Below are 23545 nucleotides of genomic sequence, written 5' to 3' on the forward strand. Positions count from 1 at the left end.
AAAGAATCTTATGACTATATTCTGTGTTGGACTTAATTTGTTTGAACCAGAATGGTCAACTGTGGAAATATTGGCGATATAAAGAGCCATTTCAGTTCCAAAATTAATGTAATGAATTTTATTTTACAATAAATAACGTTTTTACTGTTCCTGTTATTTGGTTTTTCCTTAGAATGTTTCTTTTGTGTGAGAGGCCATTTTCGAACTACGATATAGCGTCACTAATCACTTTATAGAACCTCTATTGATTTACTGAAATATTATTAAAATAGAGGGCGGGGGGCGATCGTGGGCGCATTTTTTTTTTCTTTTCTTTTTTCTTGGCGAGTAGGGTTTTGCATAATTTGTTGAGTCCTGAATCATCAGTATGCTACCGAAGATTTATGTGGTATCCACGTTCTAATACTGATGGGTTATTGAATAAGTTAAAAACATAATTTACTTTTGCAGGTAACATAAGTGGAAAATTAAGGCAATTACTAGTATTAGTTTAAAACACCTATTTGATAAAGAATTTTGAAAGTATTACTAGCGACCTATCTTCACAGGAAGTCTCTTTATGATTTTGTGTGTGAATCCCATCTCTGACGGTTTGTAAACGTGATGTGTTAATATAGTGGGAAGGCTAATAAAATAATGCCTGAATTATTATTTTGGCCTCTTCTTTAATTCCTTGTCTCTCATGCCAGTGGCCGAATTCATGAATGTGTGGAAACGGAATGGTTTGGCCTTGTTTTTAGAAATTTCCCAAATACAGCTAAGATCATGAATGTCACTGTTATATCTGAGGGATGCGTACATTTTAAAACATATTTGTGTGTTTGATGTAAGGAAAATTACCCGTAAGCGTCGTCTGAGATTTACTAAGCAACGCTTGCAAATATTGGGTAGGGTTTCTTCGCATCCTTGAAATAATGTGACCCTCGGTCTTATCAAGCAAGACGCGTGTCGTTCTCTTAACTGTGCCAAGGATTCTTCTAACATTCAGCAGGAACAAACCTTTAATGAAGATACTGGCACTGAAGCATCACATCACATCACGGAAATGTTTTTATTTTAAAGCCAAGTCTTTAGCGTACGCAATCGGACTGCATAAACGTGTGTGAGGGTATTTGATAGCGCTTCGCACTTTTAGCCTTTATGATCGCGGGTGCCTAAAAATGACCGCGCACACCAAAAGCAGTTTGTACATACCGAGGTATAGGAAACGCGACAGACTTAGCCAGACTTACATTTTGTCTTTCAGCTGTGATCCACTCATTTGACTGACAGTGTGTGACGGTAACAGATGTGTATATTTGTTCCCCGCAAATTTCTTTGGGATGGGGAGGGGGGGAGTTGCAGAACTACTATATTAAAGAATCATTTATTATATCCGATCGATAAATGTTATTTGGGGATATAAAAACTTTGCCTTCGCTTTTCCACGTAGATTACCGAAAATTATTAACCATGGTAATAATGGCTCCTTTTCGATCTGTAAGTCACTAATTTTAATACTTTTCGATACATTAGTGATGTGGATAGCTTTAGTTGCTTGTAATGGACTATTCGGCATTTGCTGCTCGTTTTTGATGGTATATCAAACTCGAAAGGGTTGCAAAAGTTAATATCATACACAAACCATTGCCATGAAAAGAAGAAACTTATAAAATGTTTGAGGAAACGCAGTGACGTAATTTTAAGGGAATTAATTGATACCTTGTGAAAACGAACAACAATCTGAGACAATATTCATCCTTTCTGAACCTTTGTGTGGTCAGCGGACTAATTTGACGAAAATTAAAATTTGATGTAAATTGTGACAACATGAATAGGTTAATGGCCAATAAAGTAGAAAAGGTGTCAAAATCGATACTCAGTATATTTTAGTTATTTTTAGAAAATTCTGTAGTTACTGGCTTGCATAATTTTACTAGAGAAGGGATTAATTTAATTGATATCTGCAGCGGAAATTGAGAGTTCTACAAAAACAAGTTCCAAACTAACTACGAAGTATTTTCCCATGATTCCGAGCCTCTGTGATGCGTATTATAATATTTCATTCCTTGATTAACATTTCAGGGTTATGTTCATAGTTTCTCGCTAGATGGCAGAGCGATATCAATGTCGAGATAGAAGTGATAGCTGTTTAAAAATATATTTTATAAAAATTGCAGTTACAACAATTATTTGGAACTTCATTTAAAATTAATTTTGCAATAACTTGTACTTTGTTCACTTTAAAGTGCAAGAAATAACTTCGATAAGTTGTCACCTGTGCATTATAAAATTCCGAAATACAAAATCGTTTCGAGAAACTGTCAGGATTTTGTATTTCGGAATTTGACAGTAGAAAATTTTCCAAAAATCTTTTCCTAATTAGAATTCATTTTTTTATTTATGTTGTGTCTTCTATTTTTGTACTACTTATCATGTATTGGCGATCACTGCAGATGCTCAGTCATAGGTCGTATGCAATGCGTAGTGGGTATTCGTAAATCGTCTACTCAACTCCCCCCCCCCCCACACAGATTAAATTAAGTGCTCTGGCTCCACCCAAGATTAAATCTAATAAACGTCCCAGGATGACACCGAGACGTTTATTAGATAGCTCAATCGCCTATTGTGTGCGTGAATATTATCTTTTATAGCCGATAATTATCATTGTGATGGATACGCCATGTGTTAGTCACCTTATGATTACATATTTTCGCAAGTAATATACGAGTTCAAACAGTGGCGCACCCAGGATTTAAACTGGGGGGGGGGGGAGAGATGAACGGATAAAAATATTTTTTATGCAATGAATTTGCATTAAAAATATTTTTATCCTTTCAACTAAAATTCATTTTAGTTGAAAGGATAAAAATTCATTCATTAAATAAAATTCATTAGGTGATTATAAAAATTTATTTAAAGAATCCAGTTTTCTTTTCTTTTTACAAAGCTCATGAATTATTTCAGTCGTGGTTACATTAATCTCTCATATATATATATATATATATGTATATATATAGCAAAGCCAGTCCGTTCAATCGTGATTGTGTCATGGTTGATCTTAAATAGGTTTTTAAAAGGCCCAAGTTAGAAAATGACCTTTCACTGACGCATGTTGTTACCGGAAGCATTACAAATATTTTTAATAAGTTATAGATGTTAGGATATATCATTTTGTCACACTTTGCAACGGCATTTTTGCATGGAGCTATTACAAATAGTTTTTCAAATTTCTTATACCACAACTTGAATTCGGCGTTCAAAATTACTCGATTTGTATAAGGCAAATCACCGGCATAAAATTCACACAACTGACGAAAATCTTCCATTGCACTTGCTGTTGGGGCATCTTTTCCATTTGGTAGAAGAGAAAACAAGATTTTCAGAATGGTGCCGAGTGAAACGATCCTGAAGTTGAGTCAATATTTGATCAATAAATGGAATGAAAATAGTTCTCCTGAAATACTCTTCTACAGAATCGGCTGGAACATTGGACTTAATGTTTGTTTTGATGAAGTCCTTGGCTTTTTAATGTGAAGGGAGAGGCCTTCACCCGGTAGTGGGTAGAAAAAATAGACTATTTTTTTAAATTAAAATTATCGGCTTTTATACATGCTTCATCGTAAATATCTTTAAATGAAGACTGGTGTTTCACGAATGATCTTTTATTGAGCCACAACATCAACAAAATTTAGGGCAATTAAGAGGTCACTGTCAGATTTTTGCATTATTTTAGACATTGGTAAGGTGTACGCAAATAGTTTTTGCAAGCTAAATAAAGATATTATAAAACCAAATTCACACAATGAATTATTCAAAAAATTTGCGTTAGAGGGCGAGTCTCTGTCTTTCCAATAAATGATTGTTTCAAGACTATGAATCACTGCATCATATAATTCCACCATGGTCATGATGGCTTCATGGCGTTCCACCCACCTAGTCGGGCAAACTTGGCGTAGTTTCTGTCTCTTAGTATCCGGTGTATATTTATCAATGTTGTCAACAAGGACGTCCTGTCTCTTAGACGTATTGAAGAAATTGTGTACCTTTTCAATTATGCCGTTGCAGATTGTGAGCAATGTTCACAAACTTTGTTGTCATTTTCTTCGTCTATATACCTGGTACATAAGGAAAGATGTTCAGTGGTAGAAATGTCACAAGTTTCATCGGCAAGAATTGAAAAACATTTCGCCGAATTAATTTTTTCGACCAAACGGTTCAAAATGATTTCATTACATGCATTTATAATTTGATTTTGTATGTTCCAGCTCATGTAGGTAGCGTTATTGGCAGAATGTTTAAAATGTTCAGCCAAGTTTTTGTCGCCCGCATCGATTCTCGTTATTAACAAAGCTCGAAAATTGCTTTCATTGGCGATTGGCTCCTGTTCATATGAACATTCTCCATAATCACGATGTCCTCTCAACGGTATATTTTGCCGACCACATAAAATTACTGTTTTTATAATCGGCTCTAATCGTTTCCGATTAACTGCAGCTTGTGATGCACTATATACATCAATTTGTCGATTGATTGGGATATGTTTTCTATCTCGAATATTGTTTAGCCTTTCGTAAGTCATAACAGCCGTTATATGATATTTTGTTTTTTGATAATTATTAAATTTTTCAATGACTTTCTTCCAGTTATTATAACCTTGCGTAACTGACTGCCCAGGTACTTCAGATTTAGATTTTCCAACATCAGCAGGTGCAAAAAACACACAATATTTACAGTACGCACTACTTTCAACTTGAGCGTACACAAGCCATGTAAATTTTTCAAACCATGCGTATTGAAAACTTCAGTTGTGAATTGCGGCACAGGTTGCAGGAAAATTAAAATTTGGTTCTGGTTTCCACAACTTTTTCACGATATCTAAATTATCGTCAGAATTAAATTTTGCTCTTTCAAAAATGCGATGTCGTGAGAATTATTAATAACTGAGGAAGTACTTTCTTCTGGATAATTCGATGGTTTTGTCAGACCTACGACTGGGGAAACCGAATCCAAATCGATATTGACAATATTAATAGTGCCAACATTGCTACTAACATTTGAATCATCCTTTTTTGGTTTTTTTGAAATAGTTCAATAAAATACTCCGCGTACGTTTTTCAGCCATAATTTGAAGCACAAAAAACAAAATGAAACTTTTTTACAAATTTAACTTTAAAATTTTAAATATAACTTAACTTCAATGTTATTGAAGAATTTACGTACGGTAAGGTTACGCTTCAGAAAGATGGAAAGAAGTTTCAAGTCCAAGACATGCTTTTCAACAAACTCGATGCAAAATAGCACAGAATACGAGCGTATCACACACGACCTATGACCGAGCATATGCAATGCTTCGCCAATACATGATACCCGTGATCCTCTCTGGCCCGGTTCGGACAGCTATAGGACAGCGTTTCTCACCCTTTCTAAGGACAAGTTAAATGCCTAAAACAATTCTATGGACCACTAAGTTATGTAATTTTTTTAAAAACGTATGTGGGGATTGCCAACATTTGGGAAAAACTGTGCCATTTATAACATAATAAATCTAAAAGCATGTTTTGAATATATATGGAAACATAATTAACTTGGAAGTAAACGAGTAAAAGTGTATCATCATCGAACAGTTTTGATTTTTATTAAATAAATAAATAATATATAATTATTTACTATTTACTTTAATGAGATGGATGAGCTTCTCGGCATTGCAGAGTTGCTGGATATCTGGCACAATATTGGTCAACTTCAGTCGAAGATCGGCTAAGACAAATTCTGTATTTTGTTTTTATTTAAAGAAGCGATGAAAATCCTTTCTCGCAAAGATAGGTTGTAGAAAATTGCATGATGATTTTCGATGCTTCAGATAATTCGGGAAATTCACTTCTCAGTGAAGGCGAGATCCAGAATCGAGCCAAACCACGATCACGGAATTGCATTTTAAGCCCACCGTCACTTGAAAGCTCAATCAACGATGAAAGGTCGTTCTCGTGACTGCAAGCCTGAAATGAATCGTGAAATCACAGAAATTTCTTATAAAAAGTTATTCGGAAAATGTTTCCAAATTCTGTTTCAGAGTTTTGAGGTGGACACAAACCCTTTCCCAGTGGTTAAATTCTAAACTAATAAGTTTCAGGGCCCTATACAAAATAACCAATTGTATTTACCTCTTGAATACTATCTGGGTAAGCTCCAAACCTGCCCGTACCTTTCATCACGCGTTCGTAATTAGGCTACTATTGATTTATATACACATTCAAAACTGTAAACAATTGTTGAATAATAACACAATAATGTAGGCATAATTACCGTAAAGGGAGAAAAATCGCAAAACAGAAAAATGTTCCTACAAAATAACCAATTGTATTTACCTTTGAATGCGATCCACTGGTCGAGTGTCCAGCAAGTCAGCAAATCTTCCCTTCCGTTAAGCGTATTAATATTAACCCATTGCAACTGATGGGAATTCTGTGTTTCTGTGGATTCTTTACAGACCTCTTTCTCTTCAGAAACTACACACAAACACTGTCATTACAAACTCGTTTTGTATTATCACTGTCATCCGAGATATTTTTCCGTTTAAAGAAGGTACCAATGTACTTATCCATAATTGAAATACCGTACTTACTTGCATATAACTCTCACCCCTGATTTTACTTTTCGAAAAAAGAAATTAAAAAGTTTCGCATATACCTCGCAAATGAAAAAAAAGCTGAAACACGTTCAGAGCAGGGCGATATTAACTTGCACCCGTGGTAAACAACACACCCTACCCCAATAGCCACCATATTGCAGAGGCAAGAAAAACAAGTACTTTTATTATGTCAGTGAATAAGGTATAAACAGTCTGTGTAATATATTTCTCAACTAATAGTGCAATTAGAGACAACTGGGATAAAAACGACACTAATTAATAAATCACATATCCCCCTCATACAGAAACTATGCTGTATATATAGACTCAAGCAAAACCATATGTTGCACAGGCAAACACAGTATCTAACTAAAAACTATTGTTATTAATTAGATTGTGTGAGTTCGCTCGGCAGCAATAAAATTCAACCGAAAGTGTTAAAACTAATATATATATATATATATATATATATATATATATATATATATATATATATATATATATATAGTGAATGCTGTTATGGCAGTTTCACATATTATTTGAATTCGGTTGAAGAAAGTTAGCATTTCAACTCAATTGTCAGCTTGCTTTTCGCGCGATTTCAGAAAAATATATAAATACTGAGGTTAACTCACAACACATTTTGTCCAAGTATTACTTAGCACTTCTGAAGATATACTGAGCCTTGGTTGAAGGAGGAAAACCTTCCACAATAAAAATCAATAAACAACAAGCAATTGGTTGAAATGTGGTCATGTGGATAACACATGTTCACTTCAAATCTGATAAAACAGCAAGGGAAGGTGGAAGCAATAAAATCATATTGTTTTTCACTTCCCCCTCTTTTATTACTCGTCATTCTGCTGCTACAAATTAAAATAGTGGCAGAATGTTCATTCCATGAACATTCTGCCGCTATTTTTTTAAGTATTCATTTTATTTTAATAATTTTTACTTACTTATTCAATTTTAATTTGTTTTGTTTGGATAATTGAAATATATAGATTTATTTGGTTAATTTAAGCCTGTGGACCATCTGTCCCATCGTCGTGGACCACAGGTTGAGAGACACTGCTATAGGGTTCTCTCACCTTATGTGACCCCTAATTCATAAGTAGTATAGAAATAGAAGACAGGACACAACATAAATAAAAAAAATGAATTTTAATTAGGAAAAGTATTTTAGAAAATTTTTTAGTGTATTTTAACTTTTTCTTTTGAGGGGCCAGGGCCCTTTGGCCCCCTCCCTAGGTGAACCACTGAGTTCAAAGGCTTCTGTTTTATTATGCTTGTAGGTGATGGTCAATCGAGAACGTAACTTCTCGTGCTTGCACCCGAGGGCGGAAATAAATCTCCGGCTGAGTTGCAGGAGTGAACGAAGCAATCGCCCGCGTCAGTGACTTTTACTAGCGGTGTGTCATTATCTGGGCTACGATTGGGTGAAGTATGTCGTCGTTTAAGTGAAGAAAGGAATCATCGAAAATCGAATTTACTTAAGGAGAACGCCTTGAGAAGTGACGTTGCAAATATAGCTGACCAAACAAAGGGGAGGAGGTATTCGCGGCATTCGATGCTGTGGATCGTGTTATCGATAACGGGTCAGCGCGAATTTGAGATGACTTCACGACGCGTGTCGGATGACAGGGTTCGGTAAGCAGTGGACAGAGTAGCGTGAAGACTAAGAACTCTTATTTTATTCTGATTATACTCTACGACTTTCAAGGAACTTGCAAAATTTCAACTCTAGATGGAGAAACTAATTCACAGTCAGGCAGTTAGCTGATCTCATATGGAGGTAGCAGGGTTTTTTTTTTTCCTCCTGGAAACTCGGGTTTTTCATCCTGCGTACAGGCAAATCGGGCTTCAGACCACAAGCAATTTACAGACAAAAAATGCTATTGGTGGTGATGGACGGTAGATGGCGTTGATGGTAGCCGTGTGTAGTAGGAGAATTTAGTAGGGAGACGGTTAAATCTGTGTAGGGGAGTGGAGTAGAGCGCCCTCCGCGATGAGTCTTTGGAGTTGTCACGTAATAATAGTTTGTATTTGGGTGAGCTTTTCGTAAAACGAGAAGCACTTGTTCAGTTTTCGTTCATTATCTATTCCTTCTTTACTTCTCTGCTCTGCCTGGACGGTGGAATTTTTTCTCCCCTTCAGATTTACTATTTGGGATGTTTAAGAAACTGTCGATTTTTGCTCAGATTTTTGCTCCAATGTAAAAACGCTATTCGACATCTTTGCAAAATGTGCGGAGAGATTCGAAATAGTAATAATATCAACTCGGCACTGACTGGATGGAATTTAATGAAATTCAGCATCTCTACTAAAATTTGTAGAAATACCTTAAATTTCATTTCGGTGGAATAATTTTAAACGCAATTTCGTGAAACGATTCGAACTGTTCACAATACACACCGTAGTTCTAAATCAGATAGCTGATAAATGAATTGTGCAACTATTAACAAAAAGAATAATGTTGTAAAGGGCACGTTCTTATGATTTTCTTGAATCGTCTCTCCTTACTTAATTTTAAAACTCAGAGGTATAATAAAAGGACGAAACGTAAGTTTTCGGAACGAATGCTGTACGTGTGGAATTATTATTATTATTACATAACACCTCCAGGGAGCTCAAAGACTCATCGAGGAAGGACATCTACGCTACACCTCTCCATCTCCACCACTCACAACTACCTTCATTATCTACACCAACGCCATCTACTGCCGACCACCACTAGTATTTTCACAGACAATCACAAATGCCCAGGGCGGGATTCAAACCCGCAGCCTTTTGGCTAGAGAGCGGATACGCTAACCACTCCGTCAACCAAGCCGGCATGGAACGGGCTTTTAGCAATTTGGTTCCGTGAATACTTGATAGTGATGGCATACTTCGGAGTTAAAAGTTTGTCTTGTGATAATTTTGTACGTTACATTAAGTTGGATCTAAAGCTGAACAGCAAATAATGCTGCTAGTAGATCTAACTATTAAGATTCACCCCACTTCTACTCCAATGCATTTTTTGAAATAGATAACGAAACATCATGAGTATCGTGTAGAAATTGTGAAATGCTACTTAGTAGACAAAGGACAGGAGATTACGGCGTGGTTATGTTCGCCTGAAGAGATGCCATAAAAATAAATTGGTGGGGCGCCCAAGGGTTAAACTCGTATCTCGCGTCAGTCGCAAATTTCGTTCAAGGAATTGTAGTTGTCATTGCATGATTTTCACGATTGAAATTGCTGGACAGGTTTATTTCCTTCCTTCAGATTTTCATTTGTGAAATTTCAATCATTTAGGATTATTTCACTTGTACGGATACAATCCGACATCTGTCCAAGTGAAATGAATCTGTCCACATGAGACGAAGCTAATAGGTAATTCGCTGGCTGCGTGGTTATAAACGCATACGTAAAAAATATTCTTGATTATCAGTGAATCAAACTAACTGTTGAAGGGAATTATCATTTTCGTGTTGAACTCCGTCACAAAGGTATTGCGATATGCCCTTCGACTGAGAAAGATCTGGTCTCATGCAGATGTGGCAGTTTTTCATTGCCCATGCGGCAGAAGCAACATCAGTTGCTTCTGTCACAGTTCCAACCAATCCAGCTTCATCTCAGTTTCGTCGAGGAAGATTCTCCACACGTGCTCGTTGACGAGGAAATAAGTACCAGTAATCCGTCCAAAAAGGGACGCTTCCAAGTTGCATTTATACGACAGAAGTTTTTATTTTAAAATAATGCAAATACTACACATATAACCACTCTGGAAGATACGTGTAGTAAACTATTTGTAGTAAATTCATAATAGTTTCACGATTAAAAGAAACTAATTAAATAATTGGAACCAACCGCATTGTTTTAACGATGCCATTGTAGTGGCTGTTATTAACTCTGATCATATTGTTAATTTCTTAACACTAATAGTTAAACTGTTTCGCAGTTAGGATAATAAAAGACAGTTTTTATCCTAACCGAACAAGAATTGCTAGTCTTTATTTCGACGTGAACAGCGTGTATCCAATTCGTCCACCATAAGTATTCAATAAAGGGCTCTGTTCATATGAGCATTTCATGCGATTTGATGCTACACCTACATTGAACTTCTGTTTAAGTCGAAAAACATTTTAAGACAAAAATAAAATCAACCCCAAACCGATTTTACATGAGATTAACAAAGTCTCACTTTCTTTCAAAGTTACAACACTGTAAATATTATTATTCCTATCGAAGCATTCTCTCAATTATCTTGTCTGTTTACTCTGTATAAACTATTTTCCAACCCTTTCAACATTTTGGCCTATTTTGCTGATTATCCGGTTCCCTAAAATAGCGTGAAGAACAACCATATTCCAAAGTTTGTTGAAAAATTCTTTTGAACGTATTAGTTTGTAGCGGTTCTGCAGAAGACAGAAGTACTTGAACAATCCGTTTTTTAGATGCATATAAACCGACTTCGATGCATTATTGTGCTATGGAGTTGTCCGTTCTGTTGTTGAGGCAAACCGAACTTATTGTGACCATGGAAACTCGAAAACATCACTTCTTAGTCAAGAACGAAATCATGTTTACGTAGAGACAGAAAGAGGGGAAAAAAACAATTTACTTGTTTGCTGTATAGTTTATTTGGAATATTTCTTTTTATTAGGAAAGTGCAAGAAACAACGTACATAGCTGAATTCTTTGTTCCTCCATGTTTACGCTACGCTCATTAAACAATAACTTCTCGTATTTAAATAAGGAAAATATCCCTACATCCTTCTTCATATATCAATGCAAGTAATTAATAATTCAATCAATATTTCATAAATTTTTATGATAATCTAACCTACGAAAAGGTTGGAAATCTTAGCACTTTATAATAGACCAGTTATATTTCTATCTTAATCTTTTACCTAAGTGTCAACAAACTAAGTTTGCACGTCGAGTATATTCACGACTTGTCTATTTGTATATACAGACTTATTGACTTCATCAGTTGCCTTGGTATTCTCGTAATGCAAACATACTTTCTTTCGGACGTGTATTTGGTATGCATTATGATTACACAGACCGATTTCGATTCGCAAGTATTCGGCTAAAAAGTAAAAGGGAGGGTTCATCATAGGCTTTAAACAGAGGGATGCAAGGGAGCCTGATATTATTAGGAGAGAGAGAACGCAGCTCTTTTATATCACCGTGTATCTAAGTGCTGTCCTTTTTTCTTTTTCACCAGGTCTCATGCAGCTGAGCAACCAAAAGACCAATTGAAACTAAAGTGCAAAAATCACTGACACCCAAGTGGTTAGCTTTATCTGAGTTAACTGCCTGGAGTTGGCCTTCTCTGCTTGGGATTGCTCTTCAGTCATCCTTGCAATTGACCATAAGACCACAGTGAACTAAAAGGAGGGAATCATTTAAAAACCTCTCATAATAAAACTACACAATTTTATTTTCTCCTGTTGAATATTGTATAACGCGGATGATCCACATCACTTAGCCAGAAATTCCGCATCTCCTAGAATTATTTCTCAATACAAAAATCGTCTGACTTGAACAATAAAATTTCCACAGTACAATATTGTAAAGCATTTGGATGTCCTATTGCTGGTTTTCAAATTCATGTTTCTTCCTTACTTTTCATAAATGGTATTTTAATTCATTAATTATAAAAATGAAAATTCTCTTCCCATTGCTGACAGGTAGAGGGTACTGCAAAAGAGAACCTGATCTGTTGTAATTTAATGTCCACTATATTTTATAATCTGTTCCAAATACACAGGGCAAGAGGGCAGCTGTAGAATGCATGTTCTACTGTTTCCAATCAGTAATAGATGTCAAAGATTGGATCTCCAATGTGCAAGTACCTCCATTTGATGGTATTGACTGGAAGGCGGCCATATGCAATTGTCCAAGCAAGATCCCTCCTATTTAGGGTATCCTTGGAACTTTAGTAAGTTATCAAACAGTGTTGTTGTGAGTACCCAACTGTGAAAGTTCATTGCGAAAAAGGTTAAAGATTTCTTTATACCAAATTTTACTTTTATTAATGGAAAGAATGTCAGTGCCAAAATGTTGTAGCAATCTTAGAGTAAAGCACAGAATGTTGAAGTATTCAGGAACACTCTCAGCCTTTATAACCATTTACTGTCAAATAGGGGAAGATAAAAACCCAGGTATTACCGGAGAAGGTCTGTCTGCACTTGTGATTGATCTTAAACAATTTATGGATTTTTGAAGCTGTTTTGCTTAAATAGCAGAATATTAAGACTTGGAAGCCCAAAGCCACACAATGCTTCATTGATGGTTGAAGAAAGTCCTTTTTAACTTCTTGGTATTGGCTGGACCAACAGATTGCTCAGGTTTACTATATAATTAGTTTTCTAGAGTTTCTAGAATGTCTAATATTTATTTTGACAACTGAGCAGGGAAGAGTATGGTTTTGAGTAGTATTGCTTTTAGAAGGAGAGGGGCCCAATTTTCCAGTTTCAATGTTTTTATATATCAGTGCTCGATACTGAGATGAAAAAGTAAAGGGATATTCATCATAGGCTTTGAGTAGTTGGTATAGAGGTGCAAGAGAGCCTCATAGTATTAGCAGAAAGAAAAGACCAGGTGGGTAAAAGGCCTCGGCTCTTTTACACCATCATCATAGCCTAAGGCTGTCGTGTTTTTTTTTACCAGTAGCATGCAGATGGAACAACCAAAACCAGTTGAACGTAAAGGACAAAGATGACTGATATGAAGTTTCATTTGTAGAATCTAGACGCCGGAAGAGAAATGTAATTATTGCGGAAGTTGCTTTCCCAATATAAGTGGTAAAATGGTGTATCACCATATTTAAAAAACTGAATTGGAGTTAGTTGTAGAAAGGGCGTTTTTTCTTAGTTAAGTAAAATATAAGAGACAAGAAATTATATTCTCGTTTTATTTTATTTTAACCAAACGAAAAACTTATTTACAACTGTATACTTGCTGTTATACTTTTTAGAATACCATACAATAAAATTTTAAAGGAAGTTACTTGCAAAGTATCTTGCCAAGTATTTCGTAATATTTTAAGCAGATGCAGCCAGATGGGAATTCCCCGCTTCTCGAACAATTCCAATTTGCTGATACTGCGACGTCGAGCATCTTATTATCAAAATACTTCTGATAAAACCTTCATATAGACACTAGCGCACGACTGCTTCTTGTATACTACACTGAGATGTATCGGGGAATTATGCCGACCGTTAACTACAAAAGATTTTCCAATTTAAGAGAATGGTATGATGTTTTTTTTTTTTAAAGATTCGCGCCTTATCAGTTCAGCGCTCGTGTGATAGTAGTGAAAGATTCTTTGCACACGTTTTAGTCATAATGTTCAGACAACTTAATATAGCGATCTAGTTTTTTAATTCCACGCTTCATATTTTTCAGGGACAGCAGCAGTATGGAGACAGGGCAAACGACCGAACGCATTCGTTGCAAGGTCTCGACCGGAGTTCTCATGGCCCTAATTGCAACCTTGGTTGGACTCATTATGTGTGCAGCTGCACTTCTCGCCCTTCTTCCTGAACGGTCCAAGTCATCAAGTTTCTCTGGTGCAAATATTGATCTCCACTCACGAAATATCGTAACGGAAATTGATGCTCATATATGTGTATCCATTGGCAGGTAAATATACTTGAAGAATAATATATATTGGAAAAAAAACGGACGGATGGGCTAAAAGTTATAACTATATTAACCGCTGCATTCCTTAATTAAGTTTAAAATCTTCATGAACACACTGCCTGTATTAGGAGCGTATCAAAGATTTATATTTTTTTAAGACACTGAAATTATTGGATCTCTTTCCACAAACGCACTGGATATGGAATTTGTGCGCGTGACAAACACGCTTATGGCAAGTGCCCTTCTGCCTTGATCTACGCTTCTCAACACGAGTCAGGAGGAGAGAGAACAGCCATAGCAATGTTTGCTAACAGAACGTATCATGAATTTGGTAAAATGAAGTTATCATCAGTAATTAGAGGTAGTCTGGCAAATGCAGGGACCCCCCCCCCCACACACTGGTCTTACAGGAATTTCTAGCATTCTGGCGAGAAGGTTTCATTTAATCACAAAATTGAAGCGCATTTTAATGTTAGCTGAACAACTCAACGTTGCCCCGAAGAAAATTTAAATGAGATCAACAGTTGAAGCATCTTCTCGAATAACATTATTTAAGAAAAGAAAAGAAAAATCCGTATTTCACATTACAAGTACTCTTTGAGGCCATATTTGTTGGTAGAATTACTATTTGGTCTCGCACAATATGTGGGATATGACTATATATAAGACATCCCACCTAGAGAATGCACAAAACATTCATATGCCTACAGCCCTTTAATCAGTTACCGGTTATGTTAACCACTCGGCTAATTTACATCAGTTGTTTTTGAAGGAGAGCAGGAATTTTATAATACTTTAAGTGTCTCGCAAGGTTAGGAATCTCCACTTATATCGCATTAGCAGCATGGGTGAGCTAAGAGTTATCTTACTCCAGAAAAACGTGAAATTTTAGAAGCCACTTTAGACCTCTGATAAGCAGGGTGGTTTGCTCACACCAGATAATGAATTTCATCTAGACCTATTTCTTCTGACCTCAGATGTCACTAAAGGCGCGTAGCCTCCTGATCCCAAGAGGTAGCTGCAGATTTAGGCTAGATTCAAAAAGGAGGTTGACGCATTGCTCCTTCCCTATTGAGGGAGGACCATTTACATTAGTTGGGGGAATTTTTGACAAGTACTTTCTCTGTAACACTTGTTGATTCATGACTGCATTGTTTTTCATGTATTTGTTTCATGATGTAGTTTATTCAATTTTTCATGAACTTTTCATATTTTTGATTTGTATTCAAAATACACTAATCTTCAAAAGCCCAGGACGTACTACATTTTTACCAGTATATGAAAAACTTTTCAGCACTACAGCCAAATGTGGACATAAATTTATTGCCCGCACACTAATAAAATATATTACATAAGAAATGTATATTTTAAATTTCGTACAAATTAAATTGCAATACATTTTTGGCAAAAGTTACAAATTTCATAAAGACGTAGTTAAGAAATTAAAGTACAGTGCTTACAGAAAACTCTGTGGGGAGACATTTCAGTATGGAATATGTCCACTCTGTGATGCAACTCTTACAGCGTTATACCAAGCTTAACTTCAAGATTCAGGAGTTATTGAGGCAAACGTGCTCGCTGCTCCTTCAGAGCAAGGATGAGGCCTTGTTTCTTTTCTGGGGGATAATTTCGAGGAGCAGTACTTCTCCATATTGCGCCCAGAACGTGTTCAATGGCGTTTAGATCTGGGGAGCGTGCTGGCCACTCGATTCAGTTAATATCCTTGGTTTCCAGAGGCATCTTCACTGCTTGCTTATGATTTGGTGTTGCTATCATCCATGAAAATGAATTCTTCGCCTACAGCACTACGGAACAATCAACATGGCGTTTAAGAGACTATGACTTCGTTGCAATATCATTCACCAGTCATAGTCTCCTTTTCCAGCATTTGTAGCTCCGTGCGTCCAAATGCCTCCCAACATCGTCGTATCTATCCATTTCAAGAACATTTTCGCACCAGATCAAGTTTCATCTAGAATCGGAGGAAAGACGTAAACGACTCATCTGTAAAGAATACATTAGCCTGTTAGTGTCTTGGCCGATTTTTTTTTTTTTTGATACAACACCGCCGAAAATGTGCTCTATGATGAGTTGTGGATAAAGGGACTCAGGCTCCAGTCCTTCGGAGTATAGGCCTACTTGTCGCAGACGTCTTGCCACAATTTGTCGAGATGTCCGCGTACCTGTACATGATTGGAGCCGATTTGCAAGCTGACCTGCTTTGGGCGTCGATTACATTTTGCTTTTGTAACCAAAAATCTATCTTCACGTGTTCCGCGGTAGACCGAGGGCAACCTCTTTGCAAACATCGGGAGTTCATTTCATTGGTTTGAAACGCTGCTTAGAGCCTGAATTCAACGCTATGTGAGATTCCAAACTCACATAAATCTTCATTATTCTTCCACGCGTGAAATCATCTAGATGATATCTTCGAGACATTACATTAATTTGCAACTTTATTCCTTCACGAAAAGAATTCTGTCCTTCAGACAGAATTCGCTTAGCGCTGCCTTTTATTCTGTTGATCGCTTATCGCGCGATTCGAAAATTTGGAAGTGTACCCGCTTTCTATTCGAAATCGTGAGTTATAGAAACAAGGTGATTTGTCTTTATTTGCAGTTGTAATCTTCAGAAATAGTGTTCGTCTCCTTAGGTTTTGAACGCTAATGTAAGATAGCCCCCCCCCCCTGTGTTATTTAACAGGAAGTCATATGCAGGTGAGTGAAACTATGATCTTTCCTGCCACTTTCTTCACAGACCTGTCAAGAAACGTCTTCTGTCACTGCTCAATAAGACTTAATATCCGCGACCAATGTTTAGTAGGACTACTGTACTTATATCAATGGATAATTTTTTGTTCCTCACCTTAATCGTTTCTTTAAAACATTAGTTCTTACTAGAAATTCTTTTGTTTATTTTTACAATTTTTTTTTCAATATAAAGTCTTTAAAAGACATTAGTATTACAATAAGCGATGCTTGTTTCTGAACTGATCCCCTTTCTCCTTCAGGGGAAATTTTATGACTTCAAATAGTTAAGTCACGTGTGGGATTGGAGTTATTGTGCACAGTTTGAGTCTAGCAGTGTAAATCTGTGTATCGGGAAAATAGATATTTATTTCATCTGTGCATATAAGATTCTCTAGTTTAAAAAAAATTGTACGATTTTTATCTGCAAGTTAAGGGATAATGCGATGTGAGTGTGAAACAACATCCGAGCAATTAGGGACCGAGATAAAAACCAAATTAGTTGTTCAAGGTTATATGTACGAAAATTGGGTAAATTATTTTTTTGTACGGACTTTCAACTTCGAAAATAAGTGAAATATTTTTCTCGTGCCCTGCCAAAGCGCAAAATAATTAATAGTTCAGCAACTCATTTGAGCAGTAGGAGGGGGGGGGGGAAAGAACTCTGACAGTTGAAACAAACATTCCTATCGTCAAGTAGATCCGAATTTTATTATGAATTGTGCATTTTAAAATTAGGAAAGGTATTTTAAACAGGCAATTTTTAGGGTTTAAAGTAGTATTTGTCGTTTCGTTAATTTAAACTTTCCTAAAATAGTAAGAAGAATCTAATATTGAGTGGACCTAAGTAATCGCAATTCTTGTGCTGTTTGGAACTAAATTGCTACTTCTGTTTTCCCGTTTTTCTCATTATTCCGCATTAGCCCAGTTTCTGAATACCCCTAATTCTCGTTCGGAAGTAGTCGGCATTGCTTCTGTACTCGCACTTTCTAAATTGACTTCCCTTACTTAACCAGATTCTGAAGACACAGAAAGTGGAATACCAGTTTTTACATGACTTTTAAATCATTCTTAGTACTCGTTGTATGAAGTTAGGCTTAGGAATAATACTTTGATCATCCAAGTAGTGTTTTCAAAAGCGAGTACTTCATAGCCACACGATACAAACACTTTTATAGGGGACACACACGCGCAAAATCTCAGTGATTTAGTTTTCTGTAGCTCTACAAAAAAAAAAAAAAAATCTGCTACCTATTCTAACATTCGTTCGTGTGTGTGTATATGTAGGAATGGTGCATTTTGACAGTTGTAAATCATACAATATATTAAAAAATATATTTCTTTATGGTTGAATTTCTTTTTTCATTTTTCAGAGACATGCTGCAGAGAAACGGCTCTGCTGTTGATGCTGCCATCGCCATCTTGCAGTGTATGGGTGTTATTAGCCCTCACAGTTCGGGACTTGGTGGAGGATTTGCAATGACAATCTACAAACGGTATGTATTGCACAGTGAATACTCGTTTAGAACTTCTGCTAGAAGCGAGGAATATTTGCTGGTGTATAATAAATAATATAAACAGTCGCATCTTTAATATATGTGCACTGATGTTACGTTCACTTTCAAAAGGTGGAATTAAATATAGGATACACTCTAAGAATAGTGCAAGTTTATTTACGTCTAGCTACAGGGATGAAGAGGTAGAACTTGTTTATTACAAATACATCATCTTCTAGAAAATCGTAAACATTGTTTTAATATTTTGATGGAAGATTTCAATGCGAAGGCAGGAAAAAAAAAAAGAAAAATCAAATGAAGCATCTGTGGAAATTGATAGTATTAGTACTGGAAATAAAAGGGTGTTTCAATTTAAAAATTATAAGAACGGCAATAGAAAATAACAACAGTGTAAAGAAAACAAAACTTCTTGATAATGCAGCCAATCTTTATATGACAGGTGTAAAAGATGAAAATTTCTCTTTGAAATTATAGCTAAATTTTATCAAGAATTATATTAAAAAAAATAAAGGGAAAGTAATAGAGAAAAGGATACGAAAAGCTATAATTAATACGCAATCAAAGATGAAGTAAAACATGCACTTACAAAAATGAAAAATGGAAAGGCACGTGGACTTGATGGAATACTAATAAAAAAATTTAAAAATGAAGATCTTTTGTACATAAAACTAGCAAAATTCTTATAGTGAGTGTTTGACAGCAGGAATAACTCCTAAACGTTGGAACTGGAAAAATCGTCATTCTATATAAGAAAACTGACATAAGAAATTATTGACCCATAATCCTTCTACCAGTCCTTCATAAGCTGTTTAGAAAACTTATAGATGCCAGAATAAACAATGTATTCAGTTTTCATCAACCACAAGAACAGGCAGGTTTCAGAACATCTTTCTCAACTTCAGATCATTTACAAGCCTAAAATCAAGTAATGGAAAAAAACAAAAAAATAGAATTTGGCTTTCATAGATTATGAAAAAGCCATCGACTCAATAGACCTGTGTAAAATGCTTGAAGCTTTAAAACATAGGAATAGATGATATTTGTATTAACTCGTGTGTAAGAGAGAGGAAAGTCCATCAGTAATAAATTTAAATAGAAAAGATATAGAAATAAAAGGAGGAATCAGACAGGGAGACATCTCACCAAAATTATTTGCAACAGGCCTTAAATGTTCTATGAAAAAGCTGAACTGGGAGAAAAAAGGACTGAATAATGATGAAAAATACTTAAGCAATCTTTGAATCGCTGATATCATTCTAATAGCAACATTACCAAAAGAACTAAAACACGTTTATTGAATGAAATGAAGTAAGTCTGGATATAGGCCTACAAACAAATATGGATAAATCAAAAATATTATATAGTGAAAATATTTCACTATATATTACTGTGGAAGCATGGAACGAAATCAGAGGTTGAAATAGTGAATTCATACAAATATCTAGGACAAATCATTACAGAAAGCCATGTGATGAAATTTCCACTAGAATAACAGCAGATGGAAAGATTTTAATCATTATAGAGAGATATTTTAAAGCAATTTACTGAACTTCCTCAAAAGGAGATATATAACCAGTGTATACTTCCAACAATGGCCTATGGTATGAAATCTGGAGTTTGACTAAAAAAACACTTAGAGAAACTGAAAAAACACGAAGAAACATGAGAGACATTTTGGGAATAACCCGATTAGATAAAAAGAATATTTGGATAAGGAAACAAAGAAAGGTAGTGTGCATTCCCTTAGTAATAAAATGCAACAAATGGCGCTTGGCAGGACATGTGACTTGACTGTCTGATAACAGATGGACAAAGATAACAACAGAATGGTGGACACCAAGAACTGGTTATCGGAAACCAGTAAGACCAGTGGTAAGATGGGACAATGAAATAACAATGTTTGTGCATCTCTCCACCACAGATATCCACAACACCGGTTAAAATGGAAGAAGCATGGAGAGGTACCAGTCCCATAGGAGGGGGGGGGGGGTACTGGAGAAAGCTATTGATGATAATTGTTAAATTCACTTTCAGAAGGTCGAAGACCGATACCTAATTTATGCTCCATTTTTTTAGTGTTTCTGTTGCCTTTGTAAGGACTACTCGATGTGCTCTGTGGGTAGGAAAGATCTGGATTCGAATTTTCTAATGACGTAATAAGGAATTTTATAAAAGCTTTTCAAATGAAGGTGAGTTAGCTGATCCATTACGCGAGTGATGGTTTCTTTTTTCGGCAGAATATGCCTACTACTTTTTTCTAATAAAGAAGGCTACAAAACTCACGTTCAGCCTAAATCCTCGATATGATTTAGGAAGAGGTTGGTGCCGTACATTTCTTAATTTACACAAAGAATTAGTCAAATGCTAAATAGTAATATTACTATCTGGCAGCACACTTGGTAACATATTCAGAAGTAAAATTTGCTTTCAAAAAAGCTTAAAATTTGCCATTTCACAAAAATTAATTAAAAATGAAATCAAAGTACAGTTTTAATTTTAAAACCGAATTACGAGCGCGGAATAGTATTTTGTCAATATATTTTAAAATCTTCACTTGGCCCAGGTTTCGACTTTTTTTTCGTATTGAATTGCAAATGCCACGTTTTTTCTAAAATGAGCACTCCTTTTTAGAATTTGTCGCTAATATGAATTTGAACGGAAACAATATTCTATATGTAATGAAATTCTAGGGAATATTAAAGAGGAAGTGAATAATTTTATCAGTCTGCATTATTTGGACTTTGCAACAGAGATTAACTTTAATGCACCTTTTTCGTTATCATCAAAAGTAAGAAATCGCTAATCTTTGGTTTTAAGCCCACAGGGATATGGTTTCTAAGCATTTTCATTCCCCTGAACATGTGATTTGCATTTATTAATTTCGTTTCCATCAAGCCTCGTGATGCGTTTAGATAAGTGAAATTGGCTTGCTCTGGTCTCGCTTCGAAGTTTAAAGAATAAAAAAAATAAAACTTTGGATGCAAATTCTGTAAGGAAAACCAGAGCTAGGATATCGCAAGATTGCTACGTCGTCCACTCTCGAAAAAAAAAAAAAAACAGTACTTCGTTCTTGCTTGTCAAACGGAATTCACAATCTGGTTAGAAGATATTAGATGCGTTATCCTTTCTCCTCTCATCACCCAATGTTTCTTAAAGCTTTAACAACCTATTGTGCATATGTGCCACAAATTTGTTACAAGTTTTTTTATGTCATAATGTAAATAATTAGAAATGGCTGTTTGCTAAAACTTGACTTATAAGTTGTATTTTGTAATTTTAGGAGTTTGGGAACGGTGCAAATACTAGACGCTCGAGGTGCGGTGCCAGAGGCAATTTTAAAAGACCTTTTCGAGAATGATGTAAAGCTGGAGAACTTAGGTAAGTGCTCCCATTCTATTATGAAACAGACAGTTTCATATCGGAATGTTAATGACATCACGGAGGTCCTAATTTTCGACTTGATTCCTGTGGTATTTTTGTACGTGATTAATTATGGCATGAATCCATTGAATGCATAATTATCTACTTATTCGGTACATTAATTTAAAGAGGGAAGAATATTTATTTATTTTATTTTTAATTTTGTGGGCCCAATGATTCATCAGAGATCCAAATTCAAATCCGTCTAATACATCAGAAAAAATACTATATCTTCTGACCCTCTCTAATACAAAACATAGTTTAATTTTTTCGAATATTTTATTTTATTTTTTTTTTGTCTCTCTCTCTCTCCACCCCATCTGTCTTACATGCTTGTCTTACTTGAAAAAACATGATACGTATATTACATTTCAACAGGTGGCCACTTAATCGCAGTTCCAGGAGCTTTGCCGGGCTATTATGCTGTTCATTCAGCGTATGGAATTCTACCGTGGGCAGAATTATTCAACCAAACCATAAAGTTATGTCGCCGAGGGATATCAGTAACAAAATACTTCTCTTCAGCCCTGGAGAATGCAAGTGAAGCAATTTCTGAGGAAAAAACTTTGAGGTAAGGATTCTTGACGTTGACGTTGCAGCTTACTAGCTTTATTTTGCATTCCAGACACATTTCAGCTGTAAACAAACAATGTAACAGCTAACTTAAGACTGAGTGCGTGTGGTATGTGTAATCGGATCAAAGCTAAGCATTTAAACGTCAAATATTCTCAATAAGTAGAAATAAATAGTAATTATAAAGTTCTGTAGTATGCGATTAGTTTAAAGCTTTTCAAATTAAAACAAAAAAAGTATATAACAAATAAATTATGAATAGTCTGTAGTTCAGTGGAAATGACATTTGCATTCCACGACGCTTGACCTCCCGAAGGAAGGCCTAAGTTCAAATCTAGTCGGCGACTGAGGAACATTTTCTAAGGTTTTCTTTGACCTCTTCCCGAGGTAGTCGATCTCTGGCATGGGCAAGCGGTTTTTTTTTTTTTTTTCCTCCCGGAAACTCGGTTTTTCATCCTGAACTCAAAATCAACTGTGTAATCTAGACGCTGTCATACAATCCAATACTATCTCAGACAATATATGTTAGGATATGGTATAGTATTAATGTCCTGGACAACCAGGAATTAAAGCGTCTGTATAGCTTTGTCGCATCTGGTGCCATAAAGTTAAATCACCAGAAGACCGTTGTAAATTCGATTCTAGTCGTCGACTAAAGGAACGGTTTCAGCCTTTTTCAGAGTTAGTCGAAAGGTGAGTAGGATTTTAACTTCGCGTCGCAGGAAAATTGACAGTAGAATCCTCAGTATCAGACAATATTAGGATTTAGGATCACAAAATGGGGACAGTTGGTTGCTGTATCCATAGTACCTTCAAAAACTAAGGTAGCCGTGGGCTCAGCTATCATTGATGGCCAAGAGGAGAGATTAAAAAGGCGTTAGACAACTTATTTTTACGCATTGCACCTCCTTACAATGTAAGTATATTTGAAGGAAGTTCTGTTTGTTTTTCTTTACTTTCGGTTTGGATTTACATCCTTTCCACTTCGCTAACTTTTATCTTGTCACTATCAGACCGTTGCCCGAGCATGATAAACT

The 23545-nt window shown here is 35.8% G+C and overlaps 1 protein-coding gene across 2 annotated transcripts in view; it reads left to right on the plus strand.

Annotated features, from left to right (window-relative positions):
- The window catches only part of LOC150108877 (scoloptoxin SSD14-like), a 141470-nt gene that overhangs the window by 104050 nt on the left and 13875 nt on the right, over positions 1–23545 (plus strand). The window contains exons 1-5 of one of the 2 annotated variants that reach the window (XM_090410553.1): positions 13787–13861; positions 14015–14251; positions 18372–18494; positions 21796–21893; positions 22314–22506. In XM_090410553.1, coding sequence (XP_090266679.1) covers positions 13803–13861; positions 14015–14251; positions 18372–18494; positions 21796–21893; positions 22314–22506 — 710 coding nt within the window. In that variant the 5' untranslated portion in view covers positions 13787–13802. Of the gene's footprint in view, positions 1–13786; positions 13862–14014; positions 14252–18371; positions 18495–21795; positions 21894–22313; positions 22507–23545 lie in introns of those variants that run through there. The other variant, XM_090410561.1, reaches the window with a different exon arrangement.

This window comes from Typopeltis vanoorti, chromosome 2 (assembly GCF_054136105.1).
Source record: "Typopeltis vanoorti isolate ZY-2024b chromosome 2, IOZ_Tvanoo_1.0, whole genome shotgun sequence".
Taxonomy (NCBI): domain Eukaryota; kingdom Metazoa; phylum Arthropoda; class Arachnida; order Uropygi; family Thelyphonidae; genus Typopeltis; species Typopeltis vanoorti.